General features: G+C 39.9%; 1 protein-coding gene across 2 annotated transcripts in view; it reads right to left on the bottom strand.

The window, feature by feature from the left end:
- LOC139746062 (uncharacterized) overlaps positions 1-19,104 on the bottom strand; it is an 80,540-nt gene that overhangs the window by 8,576 nt on the left and 52,860 nt on the right. Inside the window, exons 8-10 of one of the 2 annotated variants that reach the window (XM_071656900.1) lie at positions 17,901-18,068; positions 11,564-11,737; positions 3,588-3,876 (exon numbers count right to left, since the gene is read on the bottom strand). In XM_071656900.1, the coding sequence (XP_071513001.1) occupies positions 3,588-3,876; positions 11,564-11,737; positions 17,901-18,068 (631 nt within the window). Of the gene's footprint in view, positions 1-460; positions 3,877-11,563; positions 11,738-17,900; positions 18,069-19,104 lie in introns of those variants that run through there. The other variant, XM_071656899.1, reaches the window with a different exon arrangement.

Here is a 19,104-nt window from a genome sequence, read left to right as displayed (position 1 = left end):
CACAATTCCTCATTTTTTTGTAGAATGATTCCATCTCCTAGCTGTCTCGATTGGTTCCTCCCTCTGAGGCAATTTACTTGGGTGTGCCCCATCTCCTGAATGAGGTGAGCAGCCTTGTGATAACTTAGGATTTTCCCTCATAGGTTTGAATCCTATTCACTGTGCGATGTAAGAGGTGCAATAAAAGCAGGTAGTCTGTCCTCACTTCATTAGGAAGAAGTATCCTTTAACAGGAGAGGGATGGCATCACCTCTAACAGTCTGTCTCCTGCCTCCAACTGCCCAGCAAGCGTTCCCACACTGCCAGATGCCCACTGCCCAACTATTGTATCAGTTATAGTGATTAGAGGAGCTAAAAGAATGCATGTGAAGTTAAATGTGGCACAAATAGGTCACATTCAATTTAATGGACTTTTGACATTAATGGACACCCCTTCCCCCCCAATTACTCTGTTAAATCGAGGTTTTACTGTATCTTGTCAAGAAATTGGATGGACATATGAGTATAAGGAAACTAAAACATTAGTGTAGTAGAGTTGATGTCCTTCACTATCCTGAAAAAATATTCATCTGTGAGGCTTGTCACTCACATGAACATAGTTCTACCATACTGTCTAATTTATTGTGTTTTAGAAGATTAATTTTTCATGTGGCATGGAAAAATAAAACAAAGATTTTTAAATTTTTTTGAAAAGTCCTGCATTGGGGTATACATAATTTAGCCACAGTCAATGGCATGAAGGTATGCCAAACAGCCTCACTTTGGCAACCCCTGAGCACTTGCCAGAAACTTTGTATACTATCATTATATACCTTTATTATGTACATCAAACATAATACATAACAAACACTTAAAGATGAACATATTGTAAAGGGCTGAGTAAAAAATTCAAAGAGCAAGGTTTAAAGCAGCTTCATGATGCCAGCTATTAAACACTTGTCAAAAACATCATATATTACCATTTGATTTCTTTAGTTCTCAAATTGATGGAGAAATACTGAAGAGAAATAGAAAAAATTGTATGTGGCATTTATGGATTTGGAGAAAGCATTTAACAAGGTTGGTAGAGATGCTTTGAGGAAGGACCTGAATATGCAGGAGGGTGTAAGGTGTGCATGGGATAGAGCAAAATGGAGCACTGTGGCTCACAGGCAACATGCTGTCAGCAATAAAGGAAAACCAAATAAAGGTCTGTAAGACCTGCTCGTAGATAGGATGTTTTCGTTTTAGTGCATCATTCACGACTGCAAGAGGGATGATGGGAGCAAATAAAGCCATTTTTCTTTTCTCTTCCTGGCACTACTGCAATAATCCAAGAAATGGGAAACAAGCATTACTGATTAATTAGACAGGATTTTCAATGTGTGTATGGATCATGATAAGGTGCCTGATGACTAGCAGACTGCAAGTGTAGTGCCACTGTATAAAGGCAATGGAGAGAGGTAAGTGTTCAAACTACAAAGGTAATATGAAGACTGTGGCTGAGAGAGCTGAAAAGGGTGTGCTGAAATGATTTGGACATATTGAAAGCATGAGTGAGGTGAGGTTCACAAACAAGATATGTATGTTAGAAATGGAGAGGGACAAGGAAAAGGGGGGAACCAAACTGGAGATAGAAGGATGGAGTGAAAAAAATTTTTTGTGATCAGGCCCTGAATATGCAAGAGCATGAAAGTCATGCACAGGACAGTGAGTATGGGGCAACATGCTGCTATCAGACTGAACCTGGGCAAACCTTGGAAAGGTCTGTGGGGCCTCGTTGTGGATAGCAGGAAGTGGTTCAGGTGTTCCTTGAATGACCTCTATAATGCAGTAAATGGCAAACAAGCATGAAAAAATACTTAAAATCATACCTTAACATTATAATGCCCATACATTACCTAAATAATGATGAAAACAAAGTAAAAAGAAGAATAGATGAATGAATCAAAGAGTGGGTGGCAGTGATCAGCTGATCAAGTAATTATTAACATAAAGTTTGAGTCAGCCACCTTACAAATCCCTGGTGCTATTTCCAGGTTGTGGGGGGTTGAGAAACCTTGCAGGATCAATCCATTTTGACATCTGAGGACTCAAGTCAAATTTCCCGGTGAAAAGGAAATTAGTGTTATGTGTTACAATGTAAGTCATTAATCACAGCCAAAGGGTTGAAAAGATGAAGGAATGGATGATGGGGAATAAATGAAGGTAACAGATTGCAAGCATGTTCATGACAGTAGGAGGAAGGTTTAAGGGTAAAGATGTGATTTTGCAGGTGGGGTAGCATTTATCAAAAGGCCTGCATGAGAATGAAAACTGGTATGCCAAAACTAAATAACAGAATGCCTTTTTCTCACTCATAATTTTTTCTTTCATCAGATAGCCATGGGGGATGGTTTTGCCTGTGCTATGATGACTACTACTGTTGCTATTCAAAAAATGGAAACTATGTGTCAAAACCTTTCAGGCTGTATGTAAATGTGAATGTAACAGATCTACAGACAACAAACAGATGGATATGAGAACAAAGCAAATGAAAGAAGGGGCAAGTAAGCGCAGTGAATGGAGAGTGTGAGTAATTATATTGAGATAGGTGTTAGCACGGAAGAATGTTAAGAAATGTGAAAGAATAAGCACATGGAAGAGACCCAAAATAGACCTCCCACTATTTAGGTAAGAGATTACAATATGAATAGAGATAGATTAAGTCAGTTTGCAAGATTGGAAAGAGCTACTAAATAGTGTGTAGATTGAATATGGTGTGGAACAAATCAGCAAAAAGATGCATGCAGCAAAGAGGAATTCTTTGAAACAGGTAAGTAGATTGGGAGAAATAATGAAGATATCTGGGTATACATAAAACTGGGAAAAGAAAAATAACATTTGCTTAAAAGTGGTATGAGAAGGCTGCAGCAACAATGCAATATACTCATATATGACAGTATGAGTGTATTACATATTACAGCTAGAGACTAGTGTGAGCAGATGTGGTCTTTCTTTGTCTGTTCCTGGCAATGCCTCACTTATGTGGAAATGGCAATCAAGTATGAAAAAATATAATGAGATAGGCATTAAGGAGACAAAATATATGATGAAGAATAGAATGAGAAAGTTTGAAGGCAGGACAGAAACTTGTACAAAGAACTGTAAAGATATGCTTGAGCCATTATGTTGAATAACAAGAATGAATTAATCTACATGAAAAACCATACAGTATATTGAATATCAATAATCTACATGGAAAACTGCACAGTATATCAAATAATTCCCTAAATTTATAACTTGTAGCATACAGTGCATATAAGCTATGTATGATAAAGAGCCCAGGTAACATTTTGAAAAGGTACAGGACTAGCTTTACCCTCTTCTTTTTCACATCCCTCCTGAGGAGGTAAACTGGGACTTGCACGAGATTCTTCCAGTAGCCGCAAGGTGACCACAGGTTGACAAGTACTACTCTGTGAACTACTTATGGGTATAGATATTGATTCAGGTGCACTTTGTGGCAAAGAATGGGATGTTGGATGATTGTCAGGTGTGGCAAGATGTGACACATTTGGTGTAACCATTAATGATGATTCTGTAATTACATCTACACTATGACGTACTACAGGAATCCCAGGAAAAGTAAAGGTGGAATGTGGCAGTGAAGTAACATTATAGCTTGGTCCTCCATTGGAGACAACTGTTGATCCAGTTCCCAATGTCAGCAGACTGGAATTTCTCTCCCTTACAGATGATGACATTGTTGAAACTGCAGTTCCTGGATGGCGCTGATGAACTCGAAGGTGCTTTCGTAAGTTACCAGATTCACAGAATCCACGTCCACATATCTGACATTCAAATGGCCTTTCTCCAGTATGTAGCCGCTCATGCACCTTCTTTTTCCCTTGATCCCTAATGAAAACATACATCAATCAACAATCAAAACATTACTCAATATATTTCTTATACTGTAAAGCCCCACCAACTCATGACTGAAAAATTCTTCAGTTGTGAGTAGTCATAACAGTATGAAAGTCATAACCTAAAATGGAAGGTTTCTTTGTCAATATCAAGTAAATACAAGACAGTAGCATGTTATACCCATGAGCTCAGCTCTTTATAAGGTACTTTGTTTATCTCGACAATTTATCAAAGGTTTTGAGAATTTTGTTGTAAGAATTATAAGAAAAACTCGGTTAAATTAGAGCATCAAGGAATGTGATCCTTACTACAATTAAGTGTGCAAGAGTATGTAATTATATGCAAACTTCTGGACTCATTTATCAGAGATAAAATCGTAGCCTGACTGGAACAACAGAATCTTAAGGCAACTGAAGCACTAATCAAGGCTGTATTTCTAATGAGAGTATGCAGTCTATTGGGGATGAGAGGGCCTGGGAAGTAAGTCAGTTGTTGTTTCCCGATGCTGCTGCTCTGGTGGCTGATTTGAGTGAGAAACTGCAGCAGTAGGTGGCTGAGTCTGGAAAAGATTGTGAAAGGAGAAAGTTGAGAGTAAATGTGAATAAGAGCAAGGTTATTAGGTTCAGTAGGGTTGAGGGACAAGTTAATGGGATGTAAGGATCTGGAGAAGGCATATGATAGAGTTGATAGAGATGCTCTGTGGAAGGTATTAAGAATATATGGTGTGGGAGGCAAGTTGTTAGAAGCAGTGAAAAGTTTTTATCGAGGATGTAAGGCATGTGTACGTGTAGGAAGAGAGGAAAGTGATTGGTTCTCAGTGAATGTAGGTTTGCGGCAGGGGTGTGTGATGTCTCCATGGTTGTTTAATTTGTTTATGGATGGGGTTGTTAGGGAGGTAAATGCAAGAGTCTTGGAAAGAGGGGCAAGTATGAAGTCTGTTGGGGATGAGAGAGCTTGGGAAGTGAGTCAGTTGTTGTTCGCTGATGATACAGCGCTGGTGGCGGATTCATGTGAGAAACTGCAGAAGCTGGTGACGGAGTTTGGTAAAGTGTGTGGAAGAAGAAAGTTAAGAGTAAATGTGAATAAGAGCAAGGTTATTAGGTACAGTAGGGTTGAGGGTCAAGTCAATTGGGAGGTGAGTTTGAATGGAGAAAAACTGGAGGAAGTGAAGTGTTTTAGATATCTGGGAGTGGATCTGTCAGCGGATGGAACCATGGAAGCGGAAGTGGATCATAGGGTGGGGGAGGGGGCGAAAATTTTGGGAGCCTTGAAAAATGTGTGGAAGTCAAGAACATTATCCCGGAAAGCAAAAATGGGTATGTTTGAAGGAATAGTGGTTCCAACAATGTTGTATGGTTGCGAGGCGTGGGCTATGGATAGAGTTGTGCGCAGGAGGATGGATGTGCTGGAAATGAGATGTTTGAGGACAATGTGTGGTGTGAGGTGGTTTGATCGAGTAAGTAACGTAAGGGTAAGAGAGATGTGTGGAAATAAAAAGAGCGTGGTTGAGAGAGCAGAAGAGGGTGTTTTGAAGTGGTTTGGGCACATGGAGAGAATGAGTGAGGAAAGATTGACCAAGAGGATATATGTGTCGGAGGTGGAGGGAACGAGGAGAAGAGGGAGACCAAATTGGAGGTGGAAAGATGGAGTGAAAAGGATTTTGTAATGGAGGAAAGTTGGAGGAAGTGAAGTGTTTTTGAAATCTGGGAGTGGATCAACAGCATGTGGAACCATGGAAGTGGAAGTGAGTCACAGGGTAGGAGAGGGGACAATGATTCTGAGAGTGATGAAGAACGTGCGGAACAAGGTGACATTATCTTGGGAGAGCAAAAATGGGTATGTTTGAAGGAACAGTAGTTGCAACAATATTATATGGTTGTGAGGCGTGGAGAAAGGGTGGATGTGTTGGAAATGAAGTGTTCGAAAACAATATGAAGTGTGATGTGGTTTGATCAAGTAAGTAATGAAAGGGTAAGAGAGATGTATAGAAATGAAGAGTGTGGTTGAGAGAGTAGAATAGGGTGTGCTGAAATGGTTTGGACATACGGAGAAAATGAGTGAGGAAAGATTGCCATAGAGGATATATATGTCAGAGGTGGAGGGAACAAGGAGAAGCAGGAGACCAAACTGGAGGTGGAAGGATGAAGTGAAAAAGATTTTGAGTGATCATGTCCTGAACATACAGGAATAGTGAACTGGAACAATATCGTATACCGGGGTCAACGTGCTGTAGGTGGAGTGAACCAGGGCATGTGAAATGTCTAAGAGTAATTCATGGAATGGTCTGTGGGGCCTGGATGTGGATAGGGAGCTGTGGATTCAGTGCATTACACATGACAGCTAGAGACTGAGTGTGAACGAATGTGGCCTTTTTTGTCTGTTTTCCTGATGCTGTGTCACTGAAGAATGGGGTAGTGATGCTGTTTCACTTGGGGTGGGATAGCGTTAAGATTGGTTGAAAGCAAGCAAGTATGAATATGTACGTGTATATATGCATATGTCCGTGTATATGTATGTAGGTATGTTTGTATGTTTTAATATGTATATGTGTATATGTTGATATGTATATGTATGCATATGTGTATATGTATATGTATGTAGATGTGTGTGAATGGAACCAAGATGAGACAAACTGAGAGATTAGGTAGCATGTTTAAGGAAAGAAACCTGGATGTTCTGGCTCTGAGTGAAACAAAGCTCAAGGTTAAAGGGAATGAGTAGTTTTGGGAAAGTCTTGGGAGTAAAGTCATGGGTTGGTGAGAGGAAAAGAGCTAAGGAAGGAATAGCACTATTCTTAAAGCAGGAGTTGTGGGAGTGTGTAACAGACTGTACAAAAGTAAATTCTAGATTGATGTAGCAAAACTGAAAGTGGACGAAGAGAGATGGGTGATTATTGGTGCTTATGCATCTGGTCATGAGAAGAAAAATCATGAGAGGCAAGAGTTTTGGGAGCAGCTGAGTGAGTGGGTCAGCAGCGATTTAAATAAGAAGGTGAGTAATGTGGCAGTTGAGGGTATAATTGGTGTACATGGGGTATTCAATGTTGTGAATGAAACAAACCAAGATGAGAAGAGAGGAGAGATAGGTAGCATGTTTGAGGAAAGAAACCTGGATGTTCTGGCTCTGAGTGAAACAAAGCTCAAGGGTAAACGGAAAGAGAGGTTTTGGGAAAGTCTAGGGAGTAAAGTTAGGTTGGTGAGAGGACAAGAGCTAAGGAAGGAGTAGCACTACTCCTGAAGCAGGAGTTGGGGGAGTATGTGATACAGTGTAAGAAAGTAAATTCTAGATTGATGTAGTAAAACTGAAAGTGGATGGAGAGAGATGGGCGATTATTGGTGCTTATGCACCTGGTCATGAGAAGAAAGATCATGAGAGGCAAGTGTTTTGGGAGCAGCTGAGTGAGTGTCAGCAGCTTTGATGCACGAGACCGGATTCAATGATGAGTGATTTAAATGTGAAGGTGAGTAACGTGGTAGTTGAGGGTATAATTGGTGTACATGGAATATTCAGTATTGTGAATGGAAATAGTGAAGAGCTTGTGGATTTGTGTGCTGAAAAAACACTGGTGATTGGGAATACCTCGTTTCAAAAGAGAGATATACATAAGTACATGTATGCGAGTACAAGAGGTGGTACAAGGGCATTATTGGATTATGTGTTAATTGACAGTTATGCAAAAGAGAGATCTTAGGATGTTAATGTGCTGAGAGGGGCAGCTGGAGGGATATCCGATCACGGTCTTGTGGAGGCGAACATCAATATCTGTAGTGGTTTTCAAAAAAGAAGGGAGAATGTTGGGAGAAGAGAGCGGTGAGAGTATGTGAGCTTGGAAAGGAGACTTGTGTGAGAAAGTAGCTGGAGAAATTGAGTATAGAATGGCAAGAGGTGAGAGCAAATGACATGGGGGATGTGGGTGAGGAATGGGATGTATCTAGGGAAGCAATGATGGCTTGTGCAAAGGATGCATGTGGCATGAGAAAGGTGGGAGGTGGGCAGATTAGAATGGATAGTGAGTGGAGGGAAGAAGTAAAGTTGTTAGTGAAAAAGAGGCGTTTGGATGGTACTTTCAAAGAAGAAATCAAATGACTGGGAGGTGTATAAAAGAAAGCATCAGGAGGTCAAGAGAAAGGTGCAAATGAGAGTTAGGGTGAGAGAGGGAATAAAAAGATGTTTTGGAAGGAGGTAGATAACGTGCATAAGACATGAGAACAAATGGGATCATTGGTGAAGAGGGCAAGTGGGGAAGTAATAACAGGAAGTGATGAAGTGAGGAGATGGAGTGAGTACTTTGATAGTTTGATGAAGTGTGTGATGATAGTGTTTTGGTCAGGGTGGAGTGTGAAGTGAGAGGGTCAGGGAGGATGGTTTGGTTAAGAGAGAAGAGGTACTGAAAGCTTTGCAGATATGAAATCCGGCAAGGTGGCGGGTTTGGATGGTATTGCAGTAGAATTTATGAAAAAAGTGGGTGACTGTGTTGTTGACTGGTTGGTAAGGATATTCAGCGTATGCATGGATCATGGTGAAGTGCCTGAGGATTGGCAGAATGCATGCATAGTGCCATTGTACAAAGGCCAAGGAGATAAAGGTGAGTGTTCAAACTAAAGATGCACAAGTTTGTTGAGTATTCCTGGAAAACTGTATGGGAGAGTATTGATTGAGAGGGTGAAGGCATGTATAGAGCATCAGATTGGGGAAGAGCAGTGTGGTTTCAGAAGTGGTAGAGGAGGTGTGGATCAGGTGTGTGAAAAATACTTAGAAAAACAGATGGATTTATATGTAGCATTTATGGATCTGAAGAGGGCATATGATAGGTTTGATAAAGATGCTTTGTGGAAGGTATTAGGAGTATATGGTGTGGGAGGTAAGTTCCTAGAAGCAGTGAAAAATTTTTACCAAGGATGTAAGGCCTTTCACCCTCCTACATGTTCAGTCTCCAATCGCTTAAAATCTTTTTCACTCCATCCTTCCCCCTCCAATTTGGTCTCCCAATTCTCCTCATTCCCTCCATCTCCGGGATAGGGGAGAAAGAATACTTCCCACGTATTCCCTGCGTGTCGTAGAAGGCGACTAAAAGGCGAGGGAGCGGGTGGCTGGAAATCCTCCCCCTATTTTTTTTTTTTTTTTCAAAAGAAGCAGAGAAGGGGGCCAGGTGAGGATATTCCCTCAAACGCCCAGTCCTCTGTTCTTAGCGCTACCTCGCTAACATGGGAAATGGCGAATAGTATGAAAGAAAGATTATTTATTTTAGTTATTTTGCTTTGTCGCTGTCTCCCGTGTTAGCGAGGTAGCGCAAGGAAATAGACGAAAGAATGGCCCAACCCACCCACACACACATGTATATACATACACGTCCACACACGCAAATATACATACCTATACATCTCAACGTATACATATATATATATATACACACACAGACATATACATATATACACATGTACATAATTCATACTGTCTGCCTTTATTCATTCCCATCGCCATCTCGCCACACATGAAATAACAACCCCCTCCCACCTCATGTGTGCGAGGTAGCGCTAGGAAAAGACAACAAAGGCCCCATTCGTTCACACTCAGTCTCTAGCTGTCATGTAATAATGCACCGAAACCACAGCTCCCTTTCCACATCCAGGCCCCACAGAACTTTTTTTTTTTTTTTTTTTTTTGCTTTGTCGCTGTCTCCCGCGTTTGCGAGGTAGCGCAAGGAAACAGACGAAAGAAATGGCCCAACCCACCCCCATGCACATGTATATACATACGTCCACACATGCAAATATACATACCTACACAGCTTTCCATGGTTTACCCCAGACGCTCCACATGCCCTGATTCAATCCACTGACAGCACATCAACCCCGGTATACCACATCGCTCCAATTCACTCTATTCCTTGCCCTCCTTTCACCCTCCTGCATGTTCAGGCCCCGATCACACAAAATCTTTTTCACTCCATCTTTCCACCTCCAATTTGGTCTCCCTCTTCTCCTCGTTCCCTCCACCTCCGACACATATATCCTCTTGGTCAATCTTTCCTCACTCATTCTCTCCATGTGCCCAAACCATTTCAAAACACCCTCTTCTGCTCTCTCAACCACGCTCTTTTTATTTCCACACATCTCTCTTACCCTTACGTTACTTACTCGATCAAACCACCTCACACCACACATTGTCCTCAAACATCTCATTTCCAGCACATCCATCCTCCTGCGCACAACTCTATCCATAGCCCACGCCTCGCAACCATACAACATTGTTGGAACCACTATTCCTTCAAACATACCCATTTTTGCTTTCCGAGATAATGTTCTCGACTTCCACACATTCTTCAAGGCTCCCAGAATTTTCGCCCCCTCCCCCACCCTATGATCCACTTCCGCTTCCATGGTTCCATCCGCTGCCAGATCCACTCCCAGATATCTAAAACACTTCACTTCCTCCAGTTTTTCTCCATTCAGTATACTTATTAGTCTCTACCACAGAGAGGCCAAAAGGTACTATGAAATATTGGGTGGAATCAATAAAAGGGCAATGACTGCAGTGTCTCAGTCTTTGGGTTGAGGCTAAGAAGACAGCTTAACTTAGCAATCCACCCATGTGGGCACTGGTATGAATGGTCCCACAAGTTGATGTGCCATTAGACAACTTGTAAGTACTTGCTGGTACCAACCAACTAGTAAAGCTAACTTGCGTTTGATATAATCTCTCGTCACTTATAGGCAGTTATGTGTACATATTCAATTGGCACATTAGTATACAAACAGAACACTTTACAAATGTCCACTTAAGGCTGGTCAGACTGATACACCTCTGTTCAGTGCCAGTACTCAATGCCTATTACTGGGGTTCAGCTGACATTTCATGGCCCCTAAGGTAAATACTACAAAAGCACTTCTAACTCAGCACTTCTATAGCAAAAAGAAAGGCTTAATCAACTGCTCTTGGTTGATGTTCTTAATTTTGCTTACTTAAATTCAAAACATTGTGAAATGATCTCAAACAAAAGAAAAAATGCAAATATGTACCAACAAAAAATGGTGGGTAAAATGACCATCACAATGAAGTCTTAAGTTGATGCCATATCATGGCAGCTGGAACCTGTGTTGTATGCAGGTATAGTGCACTAGTTCTTAAGACACAAGAAAGTTCTTCCAATCTGTGTCAGGGGAAAATCTAGGAAAAGAAAGACATAAGGTCAGAAATGAAAATGAAGTCGACATTCCAACATCAAGCAGGTCCAAACAACATCAATAAGCATGTGTAAATTTACCTCTCCCCCATGCTGTGACATCATATGTACGAACAGTTGTAGTGTAGTCATTGAGTCCGGTAAATGAACATCTGCTGGTCTCATAATTTTGGTGTGGTCAAGGGGTGTGATTGCCCATGGACAGGCCCTAATTTTTCTTTTTTTTTTACCCTTTAATCAAGCAAGTGCTGTCTTAGATGCTCATAGTACTTTAAAGCTTTTCTCCTCTTAAGAAGAGGAGGGAAAACCTCTCATTTAGCCATCATTTATGCTGAACGAAATTCCTCACTTCTCAACCATCTGTAACAAATCTTTTCTTGTATTGCTGAATTCACTAAACTGTATTTGGTGAGACATTTCTAATAGTCAAAACAGGAAGATCCATACAGAATCTAAATTTTCAAAGTGCAGCATAAACATAAAAGAACTGCTTACCTGAAGCTTTTCTCACAGTATGAACATTTATATGGTCTTGTATCTGTATGCATATGTTCATGTTTTCTGAGAACTTCCCTGCGAAGAAATTCTTTCTCACAATATTGGCATTTATGAGGTTTCTCACCAGAGTGCTTCCGACGATGCATAGCAAGTTGGCCTTGACGTGAGTAGCTGAAAAGTAAAAAATTACATGAACTATTTCATCTAAGTCATTTTCTTCATGTAAACAAGAGTGGAATATTGATCTCAAATCCAGTAGTAGGAAGTCATCACATACATTATCAGAGATCTGAAAACAAAGCTCAAAAAGACTGCTGTTCAATTCCATAGGTGGAATTCCAGAAGTGTATGAAATGTCATTTATTTGCATGAGAAACAAGCATTTGTAAAAGCAGTGAGCTACCCCCGGCATTTGAGGCAAAGTGCAGAAGCAAATAAGGACAAAAAATGTTACACTGGAGGGAATAGTAAGTGAAAGAGAAAAAGGTAAAGCAGTGAAGCTAATCATCAGTTGTAACTGTAATGAAAACATGGTAAGAGAATGGAAAACCAAAAGCAAAACGGGCAGGTGCACATTAGGAATACTTTATGGCTTAATTTAATTTATTATTTTTTTTTTTATTATACTTTGTCGCTGTCTCCCGCGTCTGCGAGGTAGCGTAAGGAAACAGACGAAAGAAATGGCCCAACCCCCCCCCATACACATGTATATACATACGTCCACACAAGCAAATATACATACCTACACAGCTTTCCATGGTTTACCCCAGACGCTTCACATGCCTTGATTCAATCCACTGACAGCACGTCAACCCCGGTATACCACATCGCTCCAATTCACTCTATTCCTTGCCCTCCTTTCACCCTCCTGCATGTTCAGGCCCCGATCACACAAAATCTTTTTCACTCCATCTTTCCACCTCCAATTTGGTCTCCCTCTTCTCCTCGTTCCCTCCACCTCCGACACATATATCCTCTTGGTCAATCTTTCCTCACTCATTCTCTCCATGTGCCCACACCACTTCAAAACACCCTCTTCTGCTCTCTCACCACGCTCTTTTTATTTCCACACATCTCTCTTACCCTTACGTTACTCACTCGATCAAACCACCTCACACCACACATTGTCCTCAAACATCTCATTTCCAGCACATCCATCCTCCTGCGCACAACTCTATCCATAGCCCACGCCTCGCAACCATACAACATTGTTGGAACCACTATTCCTTCAAACATACCCATTTTAATAATTTTAATTTTAATAATTTAATGAACAAAAGAATTATTTTGTTATGCCTACCACTGTATGTATGCCCACTCATAAGGTTCAAGCACTTGTGTAACTACTGCTGTTATGCAAGCAAGCTGGGGGAATTGCACTTTGTTTTGTCACAAATTTCTTTGAAACCTTTCCCATGAGAGAGAGCATATAAAAATGAGGACTGAAAACAAAAGCCAGTGGACTTTCTTACATTATGGCATTATAGGTAATGAAAGAGTGGATTCAGCTGTAAGAAAATCTTCCAGAATCTTCCCAATTACTGGTAGAAATAGTAAAAAAATGAAGCCTTTTTGATTTTAATGCAATTCTAAAGAAAAAATGTTGAATTAACCTTATTGTACAGTGGTCTATGAATAGGCAGCACACATTTCCTGGGAATCATAAATCTGAATAGCACTGATGGCCATGGGTAGAAGTTATAAACACAGAGGCAGAAATTTCTACAAGATTAAGAAGGGGACATAGGCTATGGAGCACCCATGTACTACATGGATCTGTCAATAGCTTAATCAGCATCTGCTGTGATGAGCCTGAGAAACAATGAATTATTTTCTAGTGAATGAACCGTCATAGACACTCTGGGGCAAGCAGTGTACTGAGAAACTCGCTAATAAAATAAATGTCTTGACATATCTGTACAACTTGGTACAGGCAACTATAATCATGATAAGAAACAAAGGAGCAAAAGAAGTGATGTCCTTTTTTGTTAAGCACAAGGAAATATGAAAAACTGTAACAAATTGCATTTGAAATAATAGGTAATGTAAATGGTTTACTATCCTTCTAATATCACTGCAACACTGTTTGCGGTTCTTTAAGAATGTTGAGGTAGGACCTATGAGTGGGAAAGTTCAGTGTCTCACACTAAATAAGCAAAAAATGAAAAAAAGACTAGACAGACATGAGTCCACCTCTCACACTCCCATCACCCTGAATGGTCCATTTCTCTCTTTTTCAATATAACTCCAACCACACTGCACATCATAAGTTACATATACATATGATATTTACTACCCACACCACAAACATCGCCACAAAGACAATAAACAAAATAAATGGATCAGCCTCTCTTTCTCCATCAACAGTGGTGGTCCTCAAGGTTCTTCTTTAGGACCTACACTCTATCTCCCTTTTATCAAAGATTTCTTTTCTTCTACAAATAACCAAATGTACTACATTCCTCCACATTCTTCAATTCTTCTCTCACTCAATCTGCCTCTAGTCTCGACAGAACTTCCTTAATAAACTCACATTTGGATAGGATATCTCAGTGGGTACGTAAAATCTGGTTAAGTTTAATGCTTCTAAGACCCAGTTTCCTCCCATCTCTCTCAAAAACTTCTCAGAATTTCCCTCTCTCCTTCAATAGTTCTGCAATTCTACCTTTTGATCTAATGAACATATGCACTATATTCATGTTCATATGCCTCCACGTTTGACAGTAAGTCTTGTAAAACTGCTGACCACTGGTAATGTGAGCCTGATGGGATTTGACTGGTCTCAACTCCATTGCTCATGGATGTGAGATGAAGGGTATCTAATTACTAGTAATAGAATAGTCATCTCCCTAATAGGGGCGATCATAACAGTTAGCATTCCCAGTTACCACGCAAAAGGTCCAGGTTCAAATCCTAGCTATTGTAGGGCATTATGTGTTCTATGAAAAGTGTCCATTCATATGCACTATATTCTCATATATATCCCCACATGTTAGGTAAGTGCTGTAAAATTGGCTACTTTTAATGACCTGGTGGAATCTGACTGGTCTAGACCCTGTTGCTCATGAATGTGAGATGAAGGGGATTTAATTATTAGTAACTGAATAGTCATTTCCCTATTTGGGGTAATCATAGAGGAGCAGTTAGCATTCCATGCTACCATGCAAAAGGTTCAGGTTCAAATCCTTGCTGTTACAGGGCATTACTGTTCTATGAAAAGCGTGCATTCATATGCACTATATTCATTTGGATGTAAGTGTGCTAAGAGGGGCAGCTGGTGCGGTGTCTGATCACCATCTTTTGGAAATGAAGAAGATTTGTAGAGGTTTTCAAAACATATGAGACAATGTCTAGAGAAGAGAGTGGTGAGAGTAAGTGAGTTTGGAAAGGAGATTTGTATGAAGATATACCAGGAGAATTTGAGTGCAGAATGTCAAAAGGTTAAAGCAAATGAAGGAGGAGAGTGGGTGATGGCACGTGCAAGAGATGCTTGTGGCATGTGAAAGGTGGGAGTTGGATAGATTAGAAAGGGTAGTGAGTGGTCCGATGAAGAAGAGAAGTTGCTGGTGAAAGAGAAAAGAGAGGCATTTGGGTGATATTTATAAGTAAAGAGTGCAAATGATTGGGAGATGTATAAGAAAAAGTGGTAGGAGGTCAAGAAGGTACAGGGTTTGAAAATGATGGCAAATGAGAGTTGGGGTGAGTGAGTATCATTAGACTTTATGTAAGATAAAAAGATGATTTGGAAGGAAGTAAATAAAGTGTAAAAGGCAAAAGAACAAATTGGAACATCAGTGAAGGGACAAAAGGGAGAGTGTAACAGACAGTGATGGAGTATTTTGAAGGATTGTTAAATGTGATATAGTCATGAAGAATGGTTTGGTGAAGAGAGAAAAGGTAATGAAAGCCTTGACTAAGATGAAATGCAGTAAAGTGGTGACAGTTGATGGTATTAGAGCCAAATTCATGTGATATTTATATGGGAGATGTATAAGAAAAAGTGGTAGGAGGTCAAGAAGGTACAGGGTTTGAAAAAGATGGCAAATGAGAGTTGGGGTGAGTGAGTATCATTAAACTTTATGTAAGATAAAAAGAGAGTGACTGTGTTGCTGATTGGTTAGTAATGGTATTCAGTGAAGGTATGGATCATAGTAAAGTGCCTAAGGATTGGCAGAAGGCATGTATAACACCACTGCTTAAAGGCAAAGGGGATAAAGGTGTTTTCAAACTACAGAGGCATATGTTTACTGAGTATACCTGGTAACTTGTATGGCAGGGTATTGATTAAAAGGGTGAAGGCATGTACACAGCATCAGACTGGGGAGAAGCAGTGTGGTTTCAGAAGTAGTAAAGGATGTGTGGCTCAGGTGTTTGCTTTGAGAATGTGTTTGAGATATACTTGGAAAAACAGATGATTCATGTGGCATTTATAGATCTGGAGAAGGCATATGATAGGGTTGATAGAGATGCTTTGTGGAAGGTCTTAAGAATATATGGTCTGGGAGGTAAGCTGCTAGAAGCAGTGATAAGTTTTCATCAAGAGTGTATGGCATTTGTACGAGTAATAAGAGAGAAGAGGGAATGGTTCCTGGTGAAGGCCAGTCTGTGGCAGGGGTGTGTGATGTCACTAAGGCTGTTTCATCTTTTTATAGATTAGGTGGTAAAGGAAGGTAAATACAAGAGTCTTGGGGAGAGGGGTGAATATGCAGTCCTAAGTTTAAAAGGGATGAGAGGGCCTGGGAAAAGAGTAATTTGTTGTTCACCGATGATACAGCAATGATGGCTGATTTACGTGAGAACTGAATGAAGTTGGTGATTGAGTTTGGAAGAGTGTGTGCAAGGAGAAAGTTGAGAATAAATGTGAATAAAAGAAAGGTTATTAGGTTCAGCAGGGTTGAGGGACAAGTTAGTTGATGTGTAAGTTTGAATGGCATATAATTGGAGAAAGTGAAGGGTTTTAGATATCTGGGAGTGGAATTGGCAGCAAATGAACCATGGAAGCGGAAGTGAGTCTTAGGATGGAGAAAGGAGCGAAGGTTCTGGGAGTGATGAAGAATGTGTGGAAAGAGTGAGTGTTATCTCAGAGATCATAAATGAGTATGTTTGAAGGAATAGTACTTCCTACAATACTATATGGTTGTGAGGCATGGGCTATAGGTAGGGTTGTGCGGAGGAAGATGGATGTGTTGGATATAAAATGTTTGAGGACAATATGTGGTGTGAGATGGTATGATCGAGTAAGTAATGAAAGGGTAAGAGAGATGTGTGGAAATAAAAAGTGTGGTTGAGGGGGCAGAAGGCAGTGTGTTGAAATGGCTTGGACATATGGAGAGAATGAGTCAGGAAAGGTTTACAAAGATGATATATGAGTCAGAGGTGGAGGCAACAAGGAGAACTGAGAGACTAAATTGGAGAGGGATGGATGGAGTGAAAAAGATTTTGAGAGATTGAGCCCTGAATATGCAGGAGGATGAAAGGCGTGCATGGAATAGAGTGAACTGGAATGATTAGGTATACCAGGGTCGATGTGCATGAGAAACATCTCAGGTAAACCATGGAAGGGTTTGTAGGGCCTAAGCCAGGTACCTATTTTACTGACCAACCCCTACAAGTGAATGAACAACTGGATTGATTGTGGACTGACCTCTGCAACCAATTCAAAATTATGCACTCGACACTAGGCAACCCATGAATGCATCATGGTCAGGATTGCTACCCACTACACCACTTTTCTGTGATGAAACATACCTATATCATAAAACAATGAAAAAAAGCAGTAAGGAACACTCATAACAAAGTGAAATGCTCATACATCACTACAATTTGTGCTCTGGTTAAATGGATAATAAGTACTCAAAGTGGACTCTCAGCTAATGCCTGTGGTTGGGTGTAGAATGCACACTACAGGCTGTCAGCTATTAAGTAATTAAAGAACTAGGCAACTTGACACACATTAAGTGTTTTAGAACTGCTGAATTCTCATGCCAATATGAATTATTAATGTCCAGACTGAGCTTCCCAGATAAGTATATCAAAAGCAAATTTTTAGTAGCTCAAATGGTCCAAGTTGAGAAGATACCCCTAGTTTACTGACAAGTCATAACTTATGCAAAAAAGGATCAGTGTATGAACCATCCTTTTACTTTATCTAATGACTTTTAATTCATGCCACAAAAATGAAAAATTCATGGCTTCCTTTACTTTTACTTGCTCCCTCTTACAAGAAAGAACTATTATTGCAGTGTACTCATTCAAATGTCTTCCTAATCAACTTTTTGTGACTTGGCATGTCCATTTATCATGCACTGTGACTATTTTAAAAAAGAATACTGACCTTACTCCACATATATCACAAACAAATGGTTTTTCTCCAGTATGTATTCTTCTATGCTCTTCCATATTGCCTCTCTGAGAGAAACATTTGCCACAAAACTCACAGGAGAAGGGGCGACTGCCAGTATGTAATCGCAGGTGGCTTTCTAGATTAGCTTTCTGTGTGAACCTAGAAAAGAAGGGACTGATTTTAATCACACGTATAGCACAACAGGATACAATATTTTAATGTTCCCTTCCAGTTCTGTTCATGTGTCATATTGCCAGCTATAGTATTCTGAAAAGAATAGTATGTGCAGAATTGTCCGTAAGTATTTTAATCAATTAGCATGAAATAAGAAAGTGCTGATGACAAGTTATTATCAACTAGATTGAAAACATTCGGAATAATGATGTATCATATATGCAAACAGGCTATTAAAGGAACATAATACTGTATTCATAAATGATAAGGGCTGAAAGCTTAAGCACTTCAATAGACTGATTATCTCATTTGAGAATTCCTTACACAAAATATGAAGATAAACTAGACCTAAGAAAAATTAGTCAGAAAATCAAACACTCAGAAATTAGGTTTTCATATAAGAAGAGGAGCTACACTTACCCTTAGACAAGGATCAATAAATAGACAAAAAATACATGAAATGTATAAAATGAAGAAACTAAGTTAACAAGATCAATGAATAAGACAGCAAAAGTAAATGATCCAAAATGAAAATGATGACAACAGATAAAGGGATGACACCATAAGTAACACTAAAAACATAAACAGAGAAATCATAGAGTAGGGTCAAGAAGGGCCTATACTCTCATCCACTCTTTTCCCATTTTGTTGAAAAGAAAAAAAAATGAGTTACCTGACCAAATTACTGTTGTTTTTGGTTTGTCTATTCATAAAAATCTACTCAACTTTTGTTGGTACTCAGAGTTCTGTCATCTTACCTTTACGTGGTCTGAATGTCACCGTGTAAATTGTCTTTATGGCTAATATGCTTACTACTAATGTTTCACATCTCTTATGAGGTAATTTCATTTTCTGATTAGCATCAAATGTATTGTTTTAAATACAGCTACACCACCTAGCTTAGTTCTTTCATGACAAAAGAATTTTTTCTCAAACCTTCCCAGTGATGGAAGAAACTTCTGTATGCTAATGATGATAGGGTAATTCAGCCGGATATCCAAGCAGGGCGGGAAAGATAGAA

The sequence above is a fragment of the Panulirus ornatus genome, chromosome 63 (assembly GCF_036320965.1).
Source record: "Panulirus ornatus isolate Po-2019 chromosome 63, ASM3632096v1, whole genome shotgun sequence".
NCBI lineage: Eukaryota > Metazoa > Arthropoda > Malacostraca > Decapoda > Palinuridae > Panulirus > Panulirus ornatus.
Note: the sequence above shows the minus strand (reverse complement) of the source record. Positions and strands in the feature narration are given on the sequence as shown.